The 19,255-nt window shown below is 44.0% G+C and overlaps 1 protein-coding gene across 2 annotated transcripts in view; it reads left to right on the forward strand.

Moving 5' to 3' along the window:
• apaf1 (apoptotic peptidase activating factor 1) overlaps positions 1–19,255 on the forward strand; it is a 66,564-nt gene that overhangs the window by 9,002 nt on the left and 38,307 nt on the right. Inside the window, exons 13-26 of one of the 2 annotated variants that reach the window (XM_071517121.1) lie at positions 168–294; positions 1,269–1,394; positions 2,059–2,199; positions 2,627–2,752; positions 3,502–3,654; positions 4,713–4,841; positions 5,802–5,927; positions 7,019–7,138; positions 7,866–7,991; positions 11,000–11,116; positions 13,229–13,354; positions 15,141–15,272; positions 15,747–15,872; positions 18,446–18,571. In XM_071517121.1, coding sequence (XP_071373222.1) covers positions 168–294; positions 1,269–1,394; positions 2,059–2,199; positions 2,627–2,752; positions 3,502–3,654; positions 4,713–4,841; positions 5,802–5,927; positions 7,019–7,138; positions 7,866–7,991; positions 11,000–11,116; positions 13,229–13,354; positions 15,141–15,272; positions 15,747–15,872; positions 18,446–18,571 — 1,801 coding nt within the window. The remainder of the gene's footprint in view (positions 1–167; positions 295–1,268; positions 1,395–2,058; positions 2,200–2,626; positions 2,753–3,501; positions 3,655–4,712; positions 4,842–5,801; positions 5,928–7,018; positions 7,139–7,865; positions 7,992–10,999; positions 11,117–13,228; positions 13,355–15,140; positions 15,273–15,746; positions 15,873–18,445; positions 18,572–19,255) is intronic. The other variant, XM_071517122.1, reaches the window with a different exon arrangement.

Raw genomic sequence — 19,255 nt, forward strand, 5'->3', positions numbered from 1 at the left:
AATTCAGCTACTGCAAAACACTTCTTTAGTAAACAGAGCTGTGAGCTGATTATTTTAGCCTTATTGTAAACTCTTAATCCGCTAAAACTGATACAAAAAGTGGTTATGATAGGCTTTCTGTCCTGTGCATCCCAGTTTGGACCGGTCTGTGTTTGTGTTTTGTCCAGGAATAAGAGCAGTGTGGAGAGCCTGTCTCGTCTGGTGGTCCACCCCCACCAGGGCTCCATCTACTCCGCCTGTTTCTCCCACGATGGAGCCAAGGTCGCCTCCTGTGGTGCCAGCAAGACACTCAGGGTAACGGAACAGACATTTTCTTCACTGTATGTGTGTGTATGTGTAAAACTATGAAGGGCAAAAGGTTCCCAAGGAGACAAAACACTACAAAAATAAGGAGAGGGGGCCACTTTTAATGTAAAAAGAACTTTATTCAAGCTAACAGTTGCAAAGATGAAAATGCAGCATTGTTGCCTCAAGTGTGCATGTCTTATACAGCCATATTTACTGTTCCTGTGGCCTTTATGTGTCTGTGTATCATATTTTACCTCTACTGTTTTCTAAGTTCTCAGGTGCATGCCATCCTCAGTCAATATGGATTGTCAGGGAAACAGGACAGGGATTGAAGTCTTGAGGTTGTCACAAGTATACTACTAGATGGCCAGAAAATGTCTAGTGAGGACATGTTTTATGGTCCTATGGAGTAGTTACAATATTTACAATCATGAAGGGATACTGCAAAAATATAAATCTTAACAAGTAATTTAGTTGAGTATTGTGTCTGAAAATCTGGTAATGGGTTCGAGATAATGTCACTTGTTTCCAATGCAGATCAAGTTGTTTCAAGGATTTTCTTGAATGTGACGTTCTCCCTGCTCCACAGAGCATGTTGACTTTTGAATGGATACACCAGAAAACAATCAATTCATCTTTATTTCAATGAGGGAGAACATGTGCGTCAGCCATAGAGAATTGAACATCTTGACCTTACCTACCATCTTACCCAGACCCTGAAGAAGGCTGTTTGTGCCGCTATGCGTGGGTTGTAACCCAGTTCTATTTTAACATGCACAAGCTTTGTCTGTGTTTTTAAGAATTTCACCATGAAATAGCCATCTGAACAAAGACTTTTAAACTTTTTGCCAGAAGAGTGCCTTGGACCTTTCTTCTTTTTTGAACTTTTGTGTTCCCTACCGAAGAGCACCTTCATCACTCCTGTTTGAATTTCCGAGCACTCCAGACCTTATCTTCCTCATCTTTCCTTTTGTTTTCAGGTGTTCAAAAGCACGTCAGGGGAGAAACTCCTTGAGATCCAGGCCCATGACGACGAGGTGCTCTGCTGCGCCTTCTCCCCTGACGACCGTCTCCTAGCAACCTGTTCTAGCGACAGGAAAGTCAAGGTAACCATATAACTGTCCATTAGTCCCTTGCGTCAAACACAGTTGCTGCAGTAAACAAACATTACCTAACATACACACAAAACGACACCCGTTAATCTCCAAGTTTTGAGCTCCACTCTAAATTGTGACAGGTGGGATCTATTAGCCTGTTGTTTGAAGAATTACAAACAATCTGAGCATTTATTTTCCACCTGTAGTCTTTCTTGACATTGACTTGATTGTTGACTAATACAAAATTGTTGTGGGCAAGACTAAAAAGTATTGACTAATGTATTATGGATCATTTAACTTGCTGGTTATTGAGCTCTCTTTTCTCAATTTCTCAATTCTTCAAACTGACCTCTGTGCACTTATCTTAACATTGTCATCAACTAGCATTGAAACAGAGAGAGTAGGCATGCTCAACTCAAAACTTCAACTTCTTCGGGTGCCGACTCAAGAAACATAAGCTATATAGAAAAATGTCACTCTCGTATATATATGTATTTATGCCAGTCTTCTATTTGCACAGCAGCAACAGTAACGTACGCGTTTCAGCCCTCGGCCTTCCTCAGCGTTTCTCAAAAACATCAACTAGCAATCCCAAGTCCTCTAAAGCAGAGAGAACATTTTATCCTTTGGATCTTCCATATGTGTGCGCGTGTGTGTGTGTGTGTGTGTCCAGGTGTGGAACGTGGAGCGAGGCATGCTGCTGAGGGTGTTTGAGGAGGAGCACGAGGAGCAGGTCAACCACTGTCAGTTTACCAACACCGCACAACGCCTCCTGCTGGCCACCTGCTCCAACGACAAGTTCATGAACGCCAAGGTGTGTGTGTGTGTATGTTTTGTATGTGTGTGCCTGTCTTTGTGTTTGTTTGGACTTTTAAGGCTTCTTTTTTTCTCTCCTTTCCTTTCTTCCTGCTCCCTCTGTCTCACTCTCTCTTTCTCTCTCTCACTCTTTCTGTGTTTCTCAAATTCAAGCAAAAAACGTATTTGGCGTGAATGTCCAAAAATTAACATTGGTGTTAAAATGGTTTACCATGCATTGCAATGTAACAATATAACAATCATATAGAGAAAAAAAATGATTAGGCTACTAACTGTGTTCAAACAAGCAATTGTTGATTAGAGTCTCTGTCACTCTTACTCTCTTCCTGTTTCCTCCTTTCTCTCTTTATTGCTCTTTTGTCTCTATCTTTGTTTCTCTCCTTTTCTCTCTCTCTTTCACTGTATTTCTCTCTATATTTCCGTAGTTGTGGAACCTCAACAAGCCGTCCTCCCAGAACACCATGTTTGGTCACTTGGAGCCAGTCAACCACTGTTGTTTCTCCCCTGACGACACCTACCTCTCCACCTCCTCCAGCGACGGCACCGTCAAGGTAGCTGGCACTAAACCATAAACATCTATACCTATCCTATACTATGCACATCAAGCTGCACATGCTTAATTTGATGCAGTCAGATGCACCATGAAGCTACATACATTACGATACATTTATGTGTATTTTCAACATGCCGCAATATGGGTATCAATATTTACCAGTACACACAGTCTGATCTGTAGCTATCACTTGTGCTATTTAAGGAGAGACTAGGACTCTGTACTGGTGGATATTTTCAATACCAACATCAGTTCCAGCACCAGATACTTCAGAATTGATACTGGTTTTAAAAGGAATACTTTTTTCATTGCCTTTCCATGTTGAATGAAAGCAAATTTCCTTATGTAACGTAATGTAAAATGTAAAATGTAAAATGTTTTTGTGTTGTGACACAGACTGCAATGTAAGAATTCAATATCTTGAAGCTTTTCAATTAAAACTTAAAACTCAGTATTAGGGAAAATTGGCACAGCCCTGGTAAGTGTCGTTTAATGATTCCCACCTCTAGTGAGAATCTACTTGCTTAGATGTTAGAGGAAAGGTGGGTGAGAGTGGGTAGGTCATTGGGGTTTTCAAGTAAGCATCTCCCATTACAGATGTTTTGTTGAATTGGGCCCACAACATCTCCACAAGGATCAACGGGAAGTTCTGGCATCCCAAAACCACGCCGCATCTAAACACTGATCAGAACTGTACTCACCTTCGCTACGCATTATACATTATACTTTGTCTTTGTGTTTGTCCAGCTATTTGAAGTGTCGTCCGCCAATGAGTGGAAGACGATTGACGTCAAGAGCATGTTCCCAGAGAGCGATGAAGAGACGGAGGTCCACGTCAAGTGCAGCACCTGGTCAGCGGACGGCAAGCGTGTCATATGTGCTGCCAGGAATGCTGTGTTTGTGAGTATTTTTTGTGTGGGTGTGCATGCATGCATGTACGTACATGTTTGAGCATTTGATTGAAAGTGTGTGCTAATATTTTACTGAGTGGAGATGCAGGATATTATTTGCTGCAGTGCGTTGGTGTGTGAGTGGCTGTGTGGGCGGTGCTGAACGTGGGCTTGAGTGGGTGGAAATGGTTTGGATGTGGATCTGTCTTGTCGTGTCTCGGCAGACTTCATAAATATGTATCATGAACAGATATCGAATACAACACTACATTCCATCTGTCCTTGCTACCCTGGTTGCCGGTATGTCATTTCATCAAAGGAGACGGGGAAATGAGGCTGTTTGTCAGTGATATCAGTCTGACTCCCAGAGAGTCTGAACAGTGTGTGTCCAGGTTGTAAATCTGAGCAGCCCCTCCTCTCCTGAGCTTTCCAAAATCATTCAGTCTGTTCTGTAATCAGTCCGTCTGCGGCCTGTCCTGCCCTGTTCTTCTTCATTCCAGGAAACAACCCAAATACCGCCGTGATGTCTCGGCTTGTTTGCCTTTCACTTCAAGTGGAGGAAAAGAGAGAATTGAAATGCATGAATTTAAATAAAATGTGTTTGCTGTTTAGGTTTTCGTTCTTCAGGCACAAGACATTGTTTTTTTGGTTGAACAGAATAGAATGCACAATGAGTTTATGTGGAGATCTATGTTAGCCCAAATTCAATTTTATTCCACAAGTAAAAAGTTGAGAAACCAGAGTCTACATCCCTGTGTGTGTGTGTGTGTGTAGTGTGATGACAGATTTCTTTGTTTTCTTTTGTTCTTTATTTCTTCTGTCATGTCAAGCCAGTGGTCTATAGTCATTGTAGTGTTCTTACAGTACATGTTGGAGAAGAGAAAGACAGCCATTTTATGCCAAAGTTCACTGTACACCATTGCATTAAAATGATATTGTGTCACTTGCGAAGTTAGAACTGCTTTGTGTCTGAAGTGAAAACGGTAGCCATTTTGAGCCTAGAGAGTGTGGATTGTACAGAGCTCCTATATTGCTGCTTTAGTGACTGTTGGTCCTGCTGTTTCCCAGGTGTTTGAGGTGGAGACGGCCGACATGTTGCTGGAGATCAGGACCAGTCGTCTGAGCACAGTGCAATACTGTCACGCCTGTCCCACCAGTAACCTGCTGGCTATCGCTCTTTCACACTATGCTGTGGAGGTAACACATAGACACACACACCTACAAACACACACACACACACACACACACACACACATAATGCCTCCATGTTTCATGTCATTATAAATATAATGTATGAAGCCATTTTTGACTGCGGGTACACTTGTCATTTCGATGTGATTTTTGACATCTGATTCTAAATGTTTCTCATTTTATGAGATCAGATCACTGTATGTCCACACTTGGCTTGAAAATGTCTGTTTACCGTTGCTTGTGGCTGTATTCAGGTAAAGTTACAATTTGCAACTTTTTGCCTTGAGGCAGCGAAGTCTATTGCAATGTCTGATGAACTCTGTGCGATAGTCTAGCACCACAGAGAACCTGGCAAGCATCCTACCAGTCTCGCAGTACACAAGCTCTGTGTTGCTTCTCAGCTCTTTCGTCTCCTTCAGATAATGCCAGCTAGTGTTAGGCGGTCTATCACTATATACCATACACCGGTAGAAATTTGTGTACCAGTACAGATTTGCAATACTGTTTCGACCACGGTTGAGTGCGTGTTACTAGTCGCAAAACTGTCAAAATGACGGGGTGCTGCTTTATGTGCACAACACCATGTGCGTTTGTTGACACCTGTGAGAGAAGACATGGAGGATGAGACGGCATCTAAACTATTTGCTGTATCATTTTGGCCACAATGCAAGCCTAGCTGCTTCCATGTCTGGTTTTGAAGATCTGGTGGAAATTTAAGTAATATATCCCATTCTTGTGTATTTAGACCTGTCATTTTATGCGTCCCGATGTGATCAGATGATAAAAGTCTTATTGAAATGACAAGTGGAACGGTAGCCTTTTAGATTGATGTAAACCAACTACAGTATGTCAGACTACAGCTGTCTATCTCTGAAAGAGTGGATGTTCAAGTGTGTCAGGCTGCACAATTAATATTAGCACACAAGTGTACTATTGTGTGTGTGTGTGTGTGTGTGTGTCTTCCAGCTGTGGGACCTAGAGGCCAATAAGAAGGTGGCTGACTGTAGTGGTCACCTGAGTTGGGTTCACGGTGTTCAGTTCTCTGCTGACGGCTCACAGCTGCTCTCCTGCTCGGATGACCAGACTGTCAGGGTAAGTGTGTGTGTGTGTGTGTGTGTGTAATGTACCTACATTAGTGTATCAGCTTGCACAAATTATGTCAGTATTGTCCTAATTACCTCTTGTGATAGTAAAATCAAAGTCATTCTAACACTGAACTTCGCAAGTCGACTGTTAATGACTCTTTTCCCCTGCCAGCTGTTATGTTTCAGTCCCTAATGAGGAATAGACAGGAACTGTCTAGCTTTGGGTGTAAACATCTTAATTGAACTTTTCTTGTGCACATGAAAGCATTGTACATTAACCCTTTTTAGGCCACAATACGAAAAATAACACACAGGTAAATTCAGTTTTGCTGTATGATGTGTTGTAAAGGAAAGTGGAAAGCTGGAGTCTTATGCAATTGTTGCCTTTTATAGGACTTCTTTTCAACCTCTTTTTCCATTATTGAGATAATGGAATTAGTCTTTAACTGATTTGTCCCGACTGATCACTGCCATAGGCATAGTGATCTGTACCTTAAACATCCTAAAAACAAAAGTCACTACATGCTAAATGCCTCAAAGTGTTCACTTTTCTTTAAACTGCTCAGCAATGCAGTCATTGAGGAGGGCCTTTACAATGAATATATCATATTAAGGCATGAATGACATAGTTACTCACATAATAAATAGTTATTCATTGTGATTCAGTTAAAACTGCACCAGGCAAGTGCAAAAATTTGTCTGCAAATACACCTTTTTATCTGCCTAAATCACAAAGTGGGGCTGCAACAGAGCGTTCCATCCCCACCAACTGAGATGCCATAGAGCCAAATTATTATTATTATTTTGGTGTCAGGTATGATTACAAGAGGGAAATCATCTGGCTGCACAGGAAGTGTTGAATGAAAACAATTTACTGACATCACGTTACAGGATTTCTGGCTTTTGAAGTCTGACATTTGCGGCCGCCAATGTGTGAAATTGCCTTTAAGCTTTGTTTGTCACGGTAAATGTTGAGGGAAAGAGCATTAAGGCTAAACACACAGGAACAGCGAGGTGCTATGTTGGCTGTAGTTCTTCCCACTGACACTCTGTGTTGTATCTGAGCCTGGTTCCTGTTGTGTGCTGTTGGTCTTGTAGTTATGGGAGACTAAGAAGGTGCACACCTCCTCAGCCGTCTCCCTGAAGAGAGACTCTGACGTTCTCTTCAACGACGAAGACGTCACAGTGGCAGCTGCAGACAACTGCAACAGACTGCAGGTGAGAAGGAGGGATGAAGGAGCGGGGGCGGGGGGGTGGAAGGAAGGATGGTTGGTTGGCCAGCTGTGTGTGACAGATTTGCTGCAGTGATGGTTGGCAGATGACCAACTGTGAAAGTGGCAGGTGTTGGAGGTTGGGATGATGCTGAGTTTTTGTTTTTCTTTGTGTGTGTGTGTGTGTGTGTGTGTGTGTGTGTGTGTGTGTATGTGTACTAGTGCCTGTGTGCGCATGACGACAAGCATGAATGTACTGTAAGAGATGGGATTATACCTACATCAAGTCGTCTTAGAAAGTGAGTGTGAATGTGTTTGAGAGATTTGAGAGGTCTATACCTACATCAAGTTGACTTAGACTGTGAAGTGTGTGTGTGTGTGTGTGCGCGTGTGTGCACGTGAGTACGAGAGATGGGATTATACCTGCATAATGCTGTCTTAGTCATTTTGTTTGTGTGTCTGTGTGCAGAAAAGTGCAAGTGTGAGAGATGGGATTATCCCTACATAACACTGTTTTAGTCATTTTGTGTGTGTGTGTGTGCAGATGTGTGCGAGACAGGATTATACTTGAGTCACACTGTATTAGAACGTGTTTTTGTTTGTGTGTGTGACTGTATGTGCTTGTTTGTGCAGACGAGTATGAGTGTAGGACAGATTCCTGCAATGATGGTTTATACCTGAATCACGTTGTCTTAGAAAGTGTTTTTGTGTGTGTGTGTGTGTGTGTGTGTCAGGTGCGTGACGGTAGGACAGGATCAGTGATGTTCCAGTCGGAGGAGCAGTCGTCCAGGATCCGCTGTACCTGTATCTGCAGAGACCCTTCTGCTGTGGTCCTGGGCCAGGAGGATGGCACTGTGCAGGTAGAAAACACACACATGCACACTTAGACACGCATTTAACTACTTACCTTACAGTCATCTTAAACCATAGTTTAGTGTGTTTGCACGTGTGTCAGTCTGTGCGTGTGTGTGTCAGGGAAGTAAATTAACTTTATTGAGACACTTCATTCCACTATCAGAGAAAATAATTATCTACAAATCATGTCTGTTCTTTATTGAGCAGTATCTAAATAAAAGCAACTATACGTTTGATTTTTGAGAAAATGGAACTAACTGTGAATCTTCACACCTTAGCTGCAAATTTTCACACAGCTCCTACCATAGTCTTTTTGTCTTCAGAGAAAATCTATACATCGCCACAAATGTGCTTTGGGGTCTACAAACAATCTGAACGTTTCTGCATTAATCACAGCGGCACATAAATCACCAAAAGCACCAGCCACTTTCATCAGACAAACAGATTTTTAGAATCAAATTCAAGCTTCAAATGATGGCTGGTAACCTGCCAAAGTGGCTTGTGGAGTAGACAAACTAATTTACCAGCATTTGGCTTGTGGATGGAGGTAATTTCTCATCCCGGTGACTGTGTGTGTGTGAGTGAGTGTGAGCAGGCCTGTGTGTATAAATCTCCATCTCACCTTGCTGTAGGAGGTGTTTTGTTGGCCGTGTCCAGTAATGAGATTTGACATTAGCACTGTCACCCTCTTTATCTGACCTGTCAGCTGTACATCAGGTCGGCTATACCCACCGCTTTCATCTACCTCTCCCTTCACTCTTCTCTCCTTTCCTGCCTTTCATTTCATCTCTGTTTTGTATTCTCTGCACTCTTCAGCCCTGCTCCCTATTTTAATGTTGTACTACCTCTCTGTTTCATTCCCTCTTTCTTTTTCTGTTTATCTCTCTTCCTCCTTTTGTTCTGTCTGTCCTTCTGCTCTCATTGCTCCATCGCTCTTTGTCTTGGTGATAAATTGTTGTTTGCAAGCAGAGAATGAGGTCCTAGTCTGCTTTGTCGCAAGTGTGTATGCTTCTTGGTATGCACATGTAGCATACTGGTAGAGGACATTCGCAAAGCTCCCATGCTATATTACAACACACACACACACACACACACACACACACACACACACACACACACACACACACACACACACACACACACACACACACACACACACACACACACACACACACACAGTCCCCTGACACATCTGTGCTGCAGCCGGGCCAGCCCCCTAAGGCAGAGAGCAGCTCTAATTAATTAAGAGGTCCTGCAGTCTTAACGAACACAGGGGTTAATGATTTTAATTACGGCTCTTCATTCTGGCCCTTCATGTGTCCCTCCTCTTGTGTCCTGGCCCCAGGAACCCAGAGATATGAGAAGGAAGGATTAGAGCATGCGAGGACATGAGGGAGCGTGGATAATCTCTAAAACTCTAAAAACGAAGAAAGAAGGAACAGAACATGGTAGAACTCGGATACAGAAGTGTTCCTATGTGATTTAAGCTTCAGTGCTGAAGCAACTCCCTTGGCACTGTTGTCCGTCAGAGTTGCCCAAAAGTTGCTCTGTGTATCACCCTGCGTTCAGACCGCTAGTAACTATCATCGTTTGTCCAATGTCCGATTTGAGCTGAGACAAAAGTGTCACACCAGTCGAGTTGAGGTAGGCGGGGCATACAGCAATGCTCGTACAAAGTTAAATAAGTGCTGCAGCCATCTTTTCTTCTCTGACCAGTGACTGGTTTCTGGAGTTACTGGCTGTGTGTGTATGTCTGTTTGGTTGGTTGGTGTTGGTTGCAACAGTAAGAAATGTCACAGGCAGTTGGTTTGTTAGGATGACTCTTTATATCTTCTGTAACAATTGCCAAACGCTTTATTCCCTTCTGACAATCAAATGGCAAATTTTGCATACCTATATCATGCACACTCTGTTGCATGCCTGATGCATTCTTACCGTGTGTGTGTGTGTGTGTGTGTGTGTGTGTGTGTGTGCGTGTGCGTGTGTGCGTGTGTGTGTAGAAAGAGAGGTTTAATTAACTTAAAGAATGTGCAATCAGTGTAATTTGTCACCAGCTAGAAGCCTTATCCACTGAAGGGGAACATTACTCATTACCTAGTCCCATCATTGCCTTGCACTTACCCAACTACATGGGACAGCACTGCAGTTCATCCACATTCAGTTTACTGTAACCTGATGTCTCTTGGGTAAATAATATCCATGGTAGTGTAATAAAGATGGGAAGTGTCATTGATGTTAAAGCTGAAGAAATGAAATAATTGAATCGTCATTAGGTCACCCTGCCATTTTGTTTCTATCCTTCACCATCTTAGTGTTATCATTTTTACATGGGGGAGCATCTAATAGTGTACAGCTACAAATTCCATTGCAGTTGTGCTGCATAAAACAACAGAGGCACAAACAGATGAGTTAACTGAAGATAGCCTAGCAGGATTAGTTGTGTAATCATGTAATTATTCAAATCCTTTTTATGATGTTCAAAACATTTCTGTATTCCCTGCTTTGCATTGTGTATCTTGATCAATCCAGCTTTCCTGTAAGCCAGAATACACATTACTCCTTAATATATATGTCGTGTTGTATATTTTATGAACCAAATCGGGCTGATTCAGACAGATTTTTTGAGTCCTTCCAATCCCCGTGCAGTCCACACAACTCTTTCTGTTGTTGTTCCCCCAGCTAACACCAGGGGGAGCCCATAACATTGTGTTCCAGGTGCCAGTGACTGCAGTAGGAAGCGTTCATTCCCTCTTCCCTCATCCAGCCTTCTGCGCAATTAGTTTACTGGGGAAGAAATTACCAAGAATTCATCAACTTCAGTGCAATCCCCTCACTGCCACTGACAGCTCCTAGTGTCTGCCATACCAACTTTGTCTCTGTTCTCCACTTGCTCTGCTGATCTGAAAGCCCTTTGACTGGTTGAAAGAAGTACAGGAGAGGACAGAAAGTGACCGTGTGTGTTTGTGTGTGTACACGTGAGAATGCAGTTTTGTGTGTGTGTGTTTTGTGCCAGGCAGCAGGGCTGACTGCTAGGCAGGTACTGAGGACCGTTGGCTGCAGGATCCTACGGCTGTTGACCTCCTACAGGGGGTTGGTGCTGGCGATAGGGCTAGGCACAGGCAGCGTGCAGGTATGGTAGGGAAAATGTGTGTGTGTGTGTGTTTGAGAGTGCTCAAGCAGCATCATTAGTGTGCATAAGTGTGTTAGTAATTTTGTGTGTTAATTCCCTTGAAAAGGCTCTTGATCACTGGTAGGAGAAGAGGTAGATCAGTGACTACAGAAAACAAGTTATGTATTATTAACCATGGATGAAGAAACTGCATGTCTCAGCATGGAACCACTCCTTCCCCGCACGCACACCACCCCCCGCTAATTTCCCAGCAAATACTGATCCAGGACCAGCTTCAGACATTGACCATCTCATCCCCAGACCGCTTTCATCCGTGTTTATTTGATTTCAGATCAGTTCGGCGCCACAGTGGCATGTTTACTCCTAAGCTCTTGGATTTGGTATTTAAAACAAACTTCCCCCTGCTTTCCTCTTTACATTTTTTTTTTCTTCTTTTTTATCACACAGCCTCGGGCGTTTTCCTCACCGCACCATACCAAAATCCTTGAGCTGGGCATGTAAAGCTCACCCAACACTCTCTCAGGCTTTGAAACTTGCGTCTCAATACTGGAGCTTGACAAACAGGTCGGCGTGCCCCGAGGCTTGTTCTGCTCAGACATTTCAACCTTCTCCTCAGAGATGTAAATATTTTAGCGCCTGGTAAAATCCCAGGTGCCATGGGCCTCTCTCTTCCATGTTCAAAGGTGCAGGTGCAGTGCTGGATTGAAGATAACGCTGGGTTTTTTATTTGAATTTGTTTAATCTATTAAGAGATAAAGTGTTTTTGGTTTTTGAGCTTTGTCCCCTATTTTAAATTACAGTTCATTCTTGCTCTCATACAAATCGTTAATAAACCAGTGTCAAGAATAAAGTATTTATGATGTTTGCTTAGTTCCAGTCAATAGCCGGGCTTGATTTGAGTCATTTTAATTATCATAGGATAGATCTATCAGGAGGTTAATTAGGAAAATGAAAGGTTTTGTTTAGTGCCATGACAGTGTAGTTGTACTGCAGTTGTAATTCATATCAGTGTTTCACATCATAAGACCTTAATTAGCCTTTTTTGTACTCGTCATTGATAACTAGAATAGGTTCAGTTCATTGGACAATTCAATTCTGTTATTCAACTCTCTACTGGGAAGTTATTTAGTCCAGGGCACACAAACTTTTTTGGGTGAAGGAGCCCCAACCAGATAGACATGGACCTCCATTTACTAAGATTTTGTCCTAAGACTTTTTTATTTCTTAATGGTTTGTACTGTAGGGAGAGAGGGGGCAGCGAAATCTACGATCAAAATATTCCTTACCCATTCTCTTGCTGAGTGGGAGTGAAATAACAGTAAAAATAAACTATTTCTCATTTTGCTGAAGACCTCCCTGGAACCCCCTGAAGAACCCTGGAAGTCCCCGGGCCCCAGTTTTAGCAGCCACTCAGTTAGTCGACCTTTTTAAGGGTGTTCACGCAATCTTATATCTCTTTCCCTGGCACGATGTGATTGAAACCAGCGCTGAATATTCAGTGAAAGTTTCCCATCTTGGGGACTTATTATAATGGGGTTTTCTACAGAAGCAGCATCCCCAAGGGAGAACACACGATGACATTTTTTCTCCCAGCCGAATCTTTTGAGCATCAAAGCTGTTTTGTTCTCCGTCTCTGTCAGTAATGTCTGACGGGCCCTCACACAGGGCTGCCAGGCGCCCGGCAGCTGCCTGCGGTCTTGACCGGACTGATCAGTCGCAATCCGAGCTCACTATTCCCCCCCCCCCCCCCCCTCCACTTTCTTTTTCATGTGCTTATCACCATCGAGCCAGCAGCGGCACTTCACACACTCTCACCCTCTCTCTTTGTCACACACTCTCACTTTTTTTGTCAGCTGTTTTTAGGAAACTTTGCGGGACACTTTAGTCCCCGAGTATATCTTAGCGAGCCTAGCGATCATTTGGGGCTTGCGTAGATTTTCTAGACACGATGTGTGAACCCTGCGTGACTTCTTCTTCTTCCTCTTCAAGCACTGTCTTTCCCTTCTCCACACATACACTCTTGCCTCCCATTTTCCCTGTGTGAAATTCTTCCTCGCTGTTGAATTGAAGATGGGTATTAATATGCTGACCGTGTTTCTTCCCCCCCTCCAGGTATTGGAGGTGCCATCTGGGACGCCCTTGGCCACTCTGCTGGGACACACCAAGACGGTGCTGCACTGCCAGTTCAGCCGGGACGGACAAACACTCATCACGTCCTCCGAGGACACCACCATAAGGGTGAGAGGGAACCCCTGGCCTCTCCATCTTTTCCCTTCTTTCTCTCTCCCTCACTTGGTCTTTTCTCTTTGTATCGCTCCCTCTCCTCCCCCATTCATCACTCTCTCTATTCCTCAACCCCACCGCCTTTTCTTGCCTAATTCGTGGCATATTCTCTCACCTCCTCCCCCCAAACCGCTTCACATTTTTCTTCTCTACTATCGATTATTCTTTCCCGCCGTCCCCATTCTTCACCTTGAGTAAAACTGCCTGCTCTGCTGAATCGCTCATCCGCACAGTGTTCTGGCCTCTCCAGTGTTTTCCCCTCCTCCTACCTGTTACACTCTACCAGCTTTTCTTCCGGCCTCTTCACCTCTCCATCCTTCATCCCCCCTCTCTTTTTTGCTCCTCTCCCTCCTTTCTCTTCTCTCTCTGCCTTTGTTGCGCTGCTCGATGGCTCTTTATCTCCCTCCCGCTCGAGTGTTGACTGTGTGTGTGTGTGTGTGCACGTGTGCGTGTGTGTGTGTGTGTGTGTGTGTTTCGGGCCGTTCCGCTCCGTCACCCCTTCCAGCCCTCCTCGCAACTCTCCGCCGTTCACGCCCCGGTGCTCATTTCCCCTTTCCTCTCCTCCCCTCTCATCTCCTCCTCCTCCTCCTCCTCCTCTTCATCTTTTCTTTTCGCCGACAGCTCTGTCCACCGCAACACTTCCCTCCCCGTCCGACAGCGCGGCCCGTCGTTCCGCATTCATACAAGCGCTGCCTACGCCATCACTATTCACGAACCGTCCACTGCTTATTCATGAGCTATTCAAATCCGCGCTGTTTGACATATTCTCGCAAGGAAATGGAAGTGTGTATTTAGATGTATATCGAGGGGAAAGTGCAGACACTGAGTGAATGTAAAGAGCTCTATTGGCGTTTATGTTAGCCGGTGATGGATGCTAACCTTTGGAGCAATGACAGACGCTACTCAGAGAGAAGAAAGGTGTGACAATGCACAGAAGGGAGTGATTGATTGGATGATCTCATTCTGCCTGTCTTGTCCTTCTCCTTTGACCTTAGTTGAACTCCTGTCTCTACTGATTTACCCACCTGCATATCGTCACAAAATACAGACTTTATAGTGGATGCGCAGGTCCAGAAAGATGCATTAGTATATGTTTAGTACACTTTAGCAGGGATGCGATCAAGAAGACAGAAAAGCACAAAATCTCACAAAGAATCGGTGACCCACCATTAGAAATGTTGTACAATTTTATGTGCATTTCTGCATTTCAAAAAACCCTGAAAAATGACATCCCTGTTTAGGGAGAGTAGGCTACACTGCAGGCTCCATTGCTCTACACCATCCAAATGATTGGTGGATGGCACAGGGCCACTACGTTTAGTACTTCTGCCAAAGATGAAGTCATTGATCAGGGATGCAATTTATTTTCTTTGTTTTTTTCCGGGATTTTTTTTGGGGGGAGGCCTAAACACCTTGTTTTTTAATGAACATTCCTGTTTTTATGTTCTACATTCCAAATAGATCTACATGAATAATGGTCGTTACTTTCTAGCTGTGCTGTAAAGCCATAACTCATCATAGCTCTCACCTAAAAAGTCAATCAAAACATTTAACCCTAACATTAACCTTACTGGAGAGTTTTTGCCTGTCCCTAACCTTAAATAGAAAAGATAAATATCATTTTGTTGTCATCGATTATCGAATATACAGCGATTTGTTGACAATTTGGCCAGAAAGTGAAAACCATCAATGGTTGAAAAATAGCTTCTTTCTGCGTTTGTCTCTCTGCTGCCCCCTGTAGGTGTGGAGGTGGCGGTCGGGGGAGTGTAAGGTACTGCAGGGCCACAAGGAGCAGATCAGATGCTTCTCTCTGCTCTCCAACTCGCCCACTGACACAAGACTGCTGTCCTGGTCCTTTGATGGTACTGCCAAGGTAGAACACACACACACACACACACACACACACACACACACACACACTTGCAACATGCTTTACAGCAGTATAAAATCAACAAAAAAATAAAAAAGCAAAGGCCTGAAAGCGAAAAAGCAATGTGGGAAGATCACCTCAGAAATTAGTTTTACATCAAGAGCCAAAAATCCTAAACTGAGGTTACTGGCTATTAGGTAAACCACTTAAAAAATTTTGCAGATTCAAATCAATCACTCAGTCAATCAAAACTTTATTCATTTATTCACTTTATTCAATTCATACATAACATTCATACATAAAAACATAAAATGCAAGTGCTTAACATAAATAAATCATAAAGTGTCATGCTGCATACATAACTTGTAGATATTTAATCTTGTCTTCCTCATCCTCTGTTGTCATTCTCACTCTCTCTCTCTCGCTCTCTCTCTCTCTCTCTCGCGCTCTCTCACTCTGTGTCTCTCTCCTTGTCAGCTGTGGGACACAGAGAGCGGAGAGAAGCTGCAGGATATAGAGGCTCACCAGGGAGCCATTCTGGCCTGTCATGTCTCACCAGACGGATGCCTCTTCGCCACCACATCTGCTGATAGGACTGCTAAGGTGACACAGACACACACACACACACACTCATATGGGATGAGACATATCTGTTTGGGCAGTCAGTAATAACACATGACCTGTTACACATCAGTGTATTCCCCCAAACCCGGTTCCTAACCGATTCCCTACAGCACATACGCATGAATAGCCACAGCATTGGCCAGCGTCATCGTTGCTGTGGGCCATATCTGAGGTTAACTGTCTCCAGCAGGGAGGTGAGGGACCTTAGTGATTTGTGTGCAGCAGATGGTTCCAGGCGTGGTGATGTAGCTTCAGGGCTTGCAGTGGGGCGGTAGGTCAATCTGTCCTCGTACACCCACCTCCAATGATCATTAAGTCTGACTGCAGCCCGTAGACCCGCTGACCCGCCGGCCTGGCTGGCCGGCCGGCCCTCTACCTGCCCGCCTCGCTGTCTGGATACAGTTTGGGCCAGGCTGGCTTTTACCAACACCGCTGTGCTTGACTTTGGCCTGACTTTCATTGACTCAGTGGCCGGCGCTGTGCTTTTCAATCTTTTTCATCTTGCAACCCTGAAAACACATTGCTATGCTTACTCACGATCCACAGAAGGGTGACCAGAATGAACACCAATGGGTTTTTTTATTTCCCCTTCCCAGGCTATTTTGTGTTGTGTATTTTTGTATTTTATGATCCTTTTTGTTATCGGTATTTAATTTTTGTTTACCCACCTTTGGCACACACTGCACACCTGACCATCATGGAAGGGGATCCCTTTCCCTAATGAGGTTTCCGTGGGAGTTTTTCCTTGTTCTCACTGAGGGATGAAGGTCGTGGGCCCGATTTGAACTCAGGACATCGCATGGTAAAGGTCTTAGCCAACTGAGCCTCCAGGCTATTTATTTTATTCATTGTTGGAAGAAGCCTGGAGCTTTCAAATATTCAGCATTTCACCAAAGAAAGGCATTTATGACAACAATTAACAATGACAACAACAATTAAAAACCTTTTTTTTTTTTTTTTTACAAAATAACTTTTGTAAAGAATACAGTATATGTTTTTTTGACGTTCCCTGCTAGAAAGAGACTCAAGTTCAGTGTAAGCTCACCGACTCTGGCTCTCTCTTGGTGTCACTCATTCTCTTGGATCGTAAAAAGTATTGTGGCTTTAGTGTTAGATTTATACTTCTCAGTCCAATATTCATCCACAGATGGTAGCTGGCATTCCTGAGTGTCCAACATTAGATACAATGAGAAGCCGCTCTCTCCGGCATTGGTTGAAGCAGTTGATCTAGAGCCACGTCCACCACTGAGTTTCACATGGGAATGTGGATTTGGTCAACACTTAGCCTGCTGTAGAGAACAGCCATTGGGTCGACAGCCAAACTGGCTTCAGTCAGCGGATGGTAGCGAGAGAGAGAATGTGTGTTTTATGGATTTGGCAAAGATGATAATTGAGCTGTGTGTTGTGTGTGTGTGTAGGGAGGAGGGGTAATTTAACAGCCAGTTCTCATCAGTTGCATAGTCTTTGCTCTCCAGACCAGAGTAGGGGCAGTGGTACCTCAAAATACACACACACACACACACACACACACACACACACAGTCCCCAGTCTCCATCTCTCTGGAGGTCAAATCCAAAACCTGAGGCACAAGTGTCTTTGTCGAACACCATAAAAAGCACGAGGACGTCCTGTTCTGCTTGTTCTTTCCCTCCTCCCTCTATTCTCTCTCTTTCTCCCATTCTCTCTCTCTCTTTCTCTGTCCCTTTCTCTCCCGACCTTCAAATGAATGGGACTTTGTGTCCAGACATAGTTCCTCGGCTGCCAAATGAAGTCTCTAATTATGAGCTGTGTTATTTTCTCTGCAGCACAGGATGCGACAGGGGTAAGGAAGGAACGGAGAGAGAGAGAGAGAGAGAGAGAGAGAGAGAGAGAGAGAGAGGGAGAAGGCAAGAGAAAGAGAGAGAGGAAAGGAAGCGAGGAAGATGAACAGAGAAAGAGAGGAAAGGAAGAGAGACAGATAGGAGGAGTGGAAGAGAGAGGGAAATAGGAGGAGAGAGGGGGAGACATAAAGCAACAGAGAGAGAGCACTCATTAACAGTTGCATTATTCTGAAGCAGTGCTGTAACAACGTTGGCAGGGCATCTGGCAGGATTGTTTGTCCTCATGTGACCCATCAACCGGTGATCAGTGGTTTGAGCAAGAGAGATGAATCTTCATTATTATTATTATAGTTGTTATATTATTCCCTGATGTACATTGCTCTGTTGATTGTATAATTACATTCCATCTATATATCACACCCTGTCCGAGGGGAGTTGCATCACAACAGGCTGCCTTGTGTTACAGAAATAGTTAGCATAGATAGTCTCTTTCCATATGGGCAACTCTGGTCTGAGTAGGGATTACGCACTCACTTCAGTTCTGTTGCAGTGTTCGTGAAGCAGATCAACACACGCAGATTTGTGCAGTGACCATGTTGATATGTGTTAATTTCTCTCTCTGTCTGTAGTTTTCTTACGACTAACTGACATACGATTCCTGTTTTTTGACTATTTTCTGCTCTTTCATTTTTTTTGCATGCTGCCAATCACATCCCTGCTTTGGGCCCTCAGGTGTGGAGCTGCGAGTCCTGGCAGTGTGTCCGCACACTCAGCGGCCACCAGGATTGCGTCCGAAGCTGCCGATTCTCTTGGGACAGCCGACGCCTCGCCACCGGAGACGACAACGGGGAGATACGGGTGTGTATAGAGAAGGATGGGGATAAAGGAGAATGTGGAGAAACATTCAACATTTTCTCTCTAGTTTTTATGTCTTTACGTAGCACTTTTCTGTTGTTATAAATCGTCCTGGGTAAGAGCGTCAGCACAATGCCTAAATGCAAGAGGGTGAAGCGGAGAGAGTGGGGAGTAGACTATTAGACTGAGTTTGGAAAGTGAAAGTTGTTGGGGAATTAGAGAGATAGGAAAGGGAAGACGGGGGGGTGGGAAGAAAGTGCAGAGGCTGCAAATGAGAGGTGAAGAAAGACTAGTGGTCCTGTGTAGCTCAGCCTGGCACTAGCACTGCCAGGGTTAGAGGTTTGTTTCCCACTGAGCCTCATGCTACTGTAAGGCACTTTGGATAAAAGCATCCACTAAATGGCATTATGTTACCAGAGGGAGTATAAGAAGTAATGGGGATAATGTCTTCAATCATGTAATTTGCTGTGCACCATTAAAAAAACGCAATTACAGCAGTCAACATTTATTCCAGAAATCACCCCATAATTATATCTCATCACTCATTTAGATAAAATGCTTACTAATACAGCATCGTTGATACAGTGCACAGAGGAAGGATGAGATGAAAGGAAGGAGGGAGGGGAAAAGGAGGGACGGCTCCTTCTCAGGAGGGGTGCAGGAGCTGGAAGAGGTGGGGAGAGTCAC

This window comes from Centroberyx affinis, unplaced genomic scaffold (genome assembly GCF_046629955.1).
Source record: "Centroberyx affinis isolate AG114_WGS23_722 - 3 ecotype Tasmania unplaced genomic scaffold, CSIRO-AGI_Caff_v1 ptg000460l_1, whole genome shotgun sequence".
NCBI lineage: Eukaryota > Metazoa > Chordata > Actinopteri > Beryciformes > Berycidae > Centroberyx > Centroberyx affinis.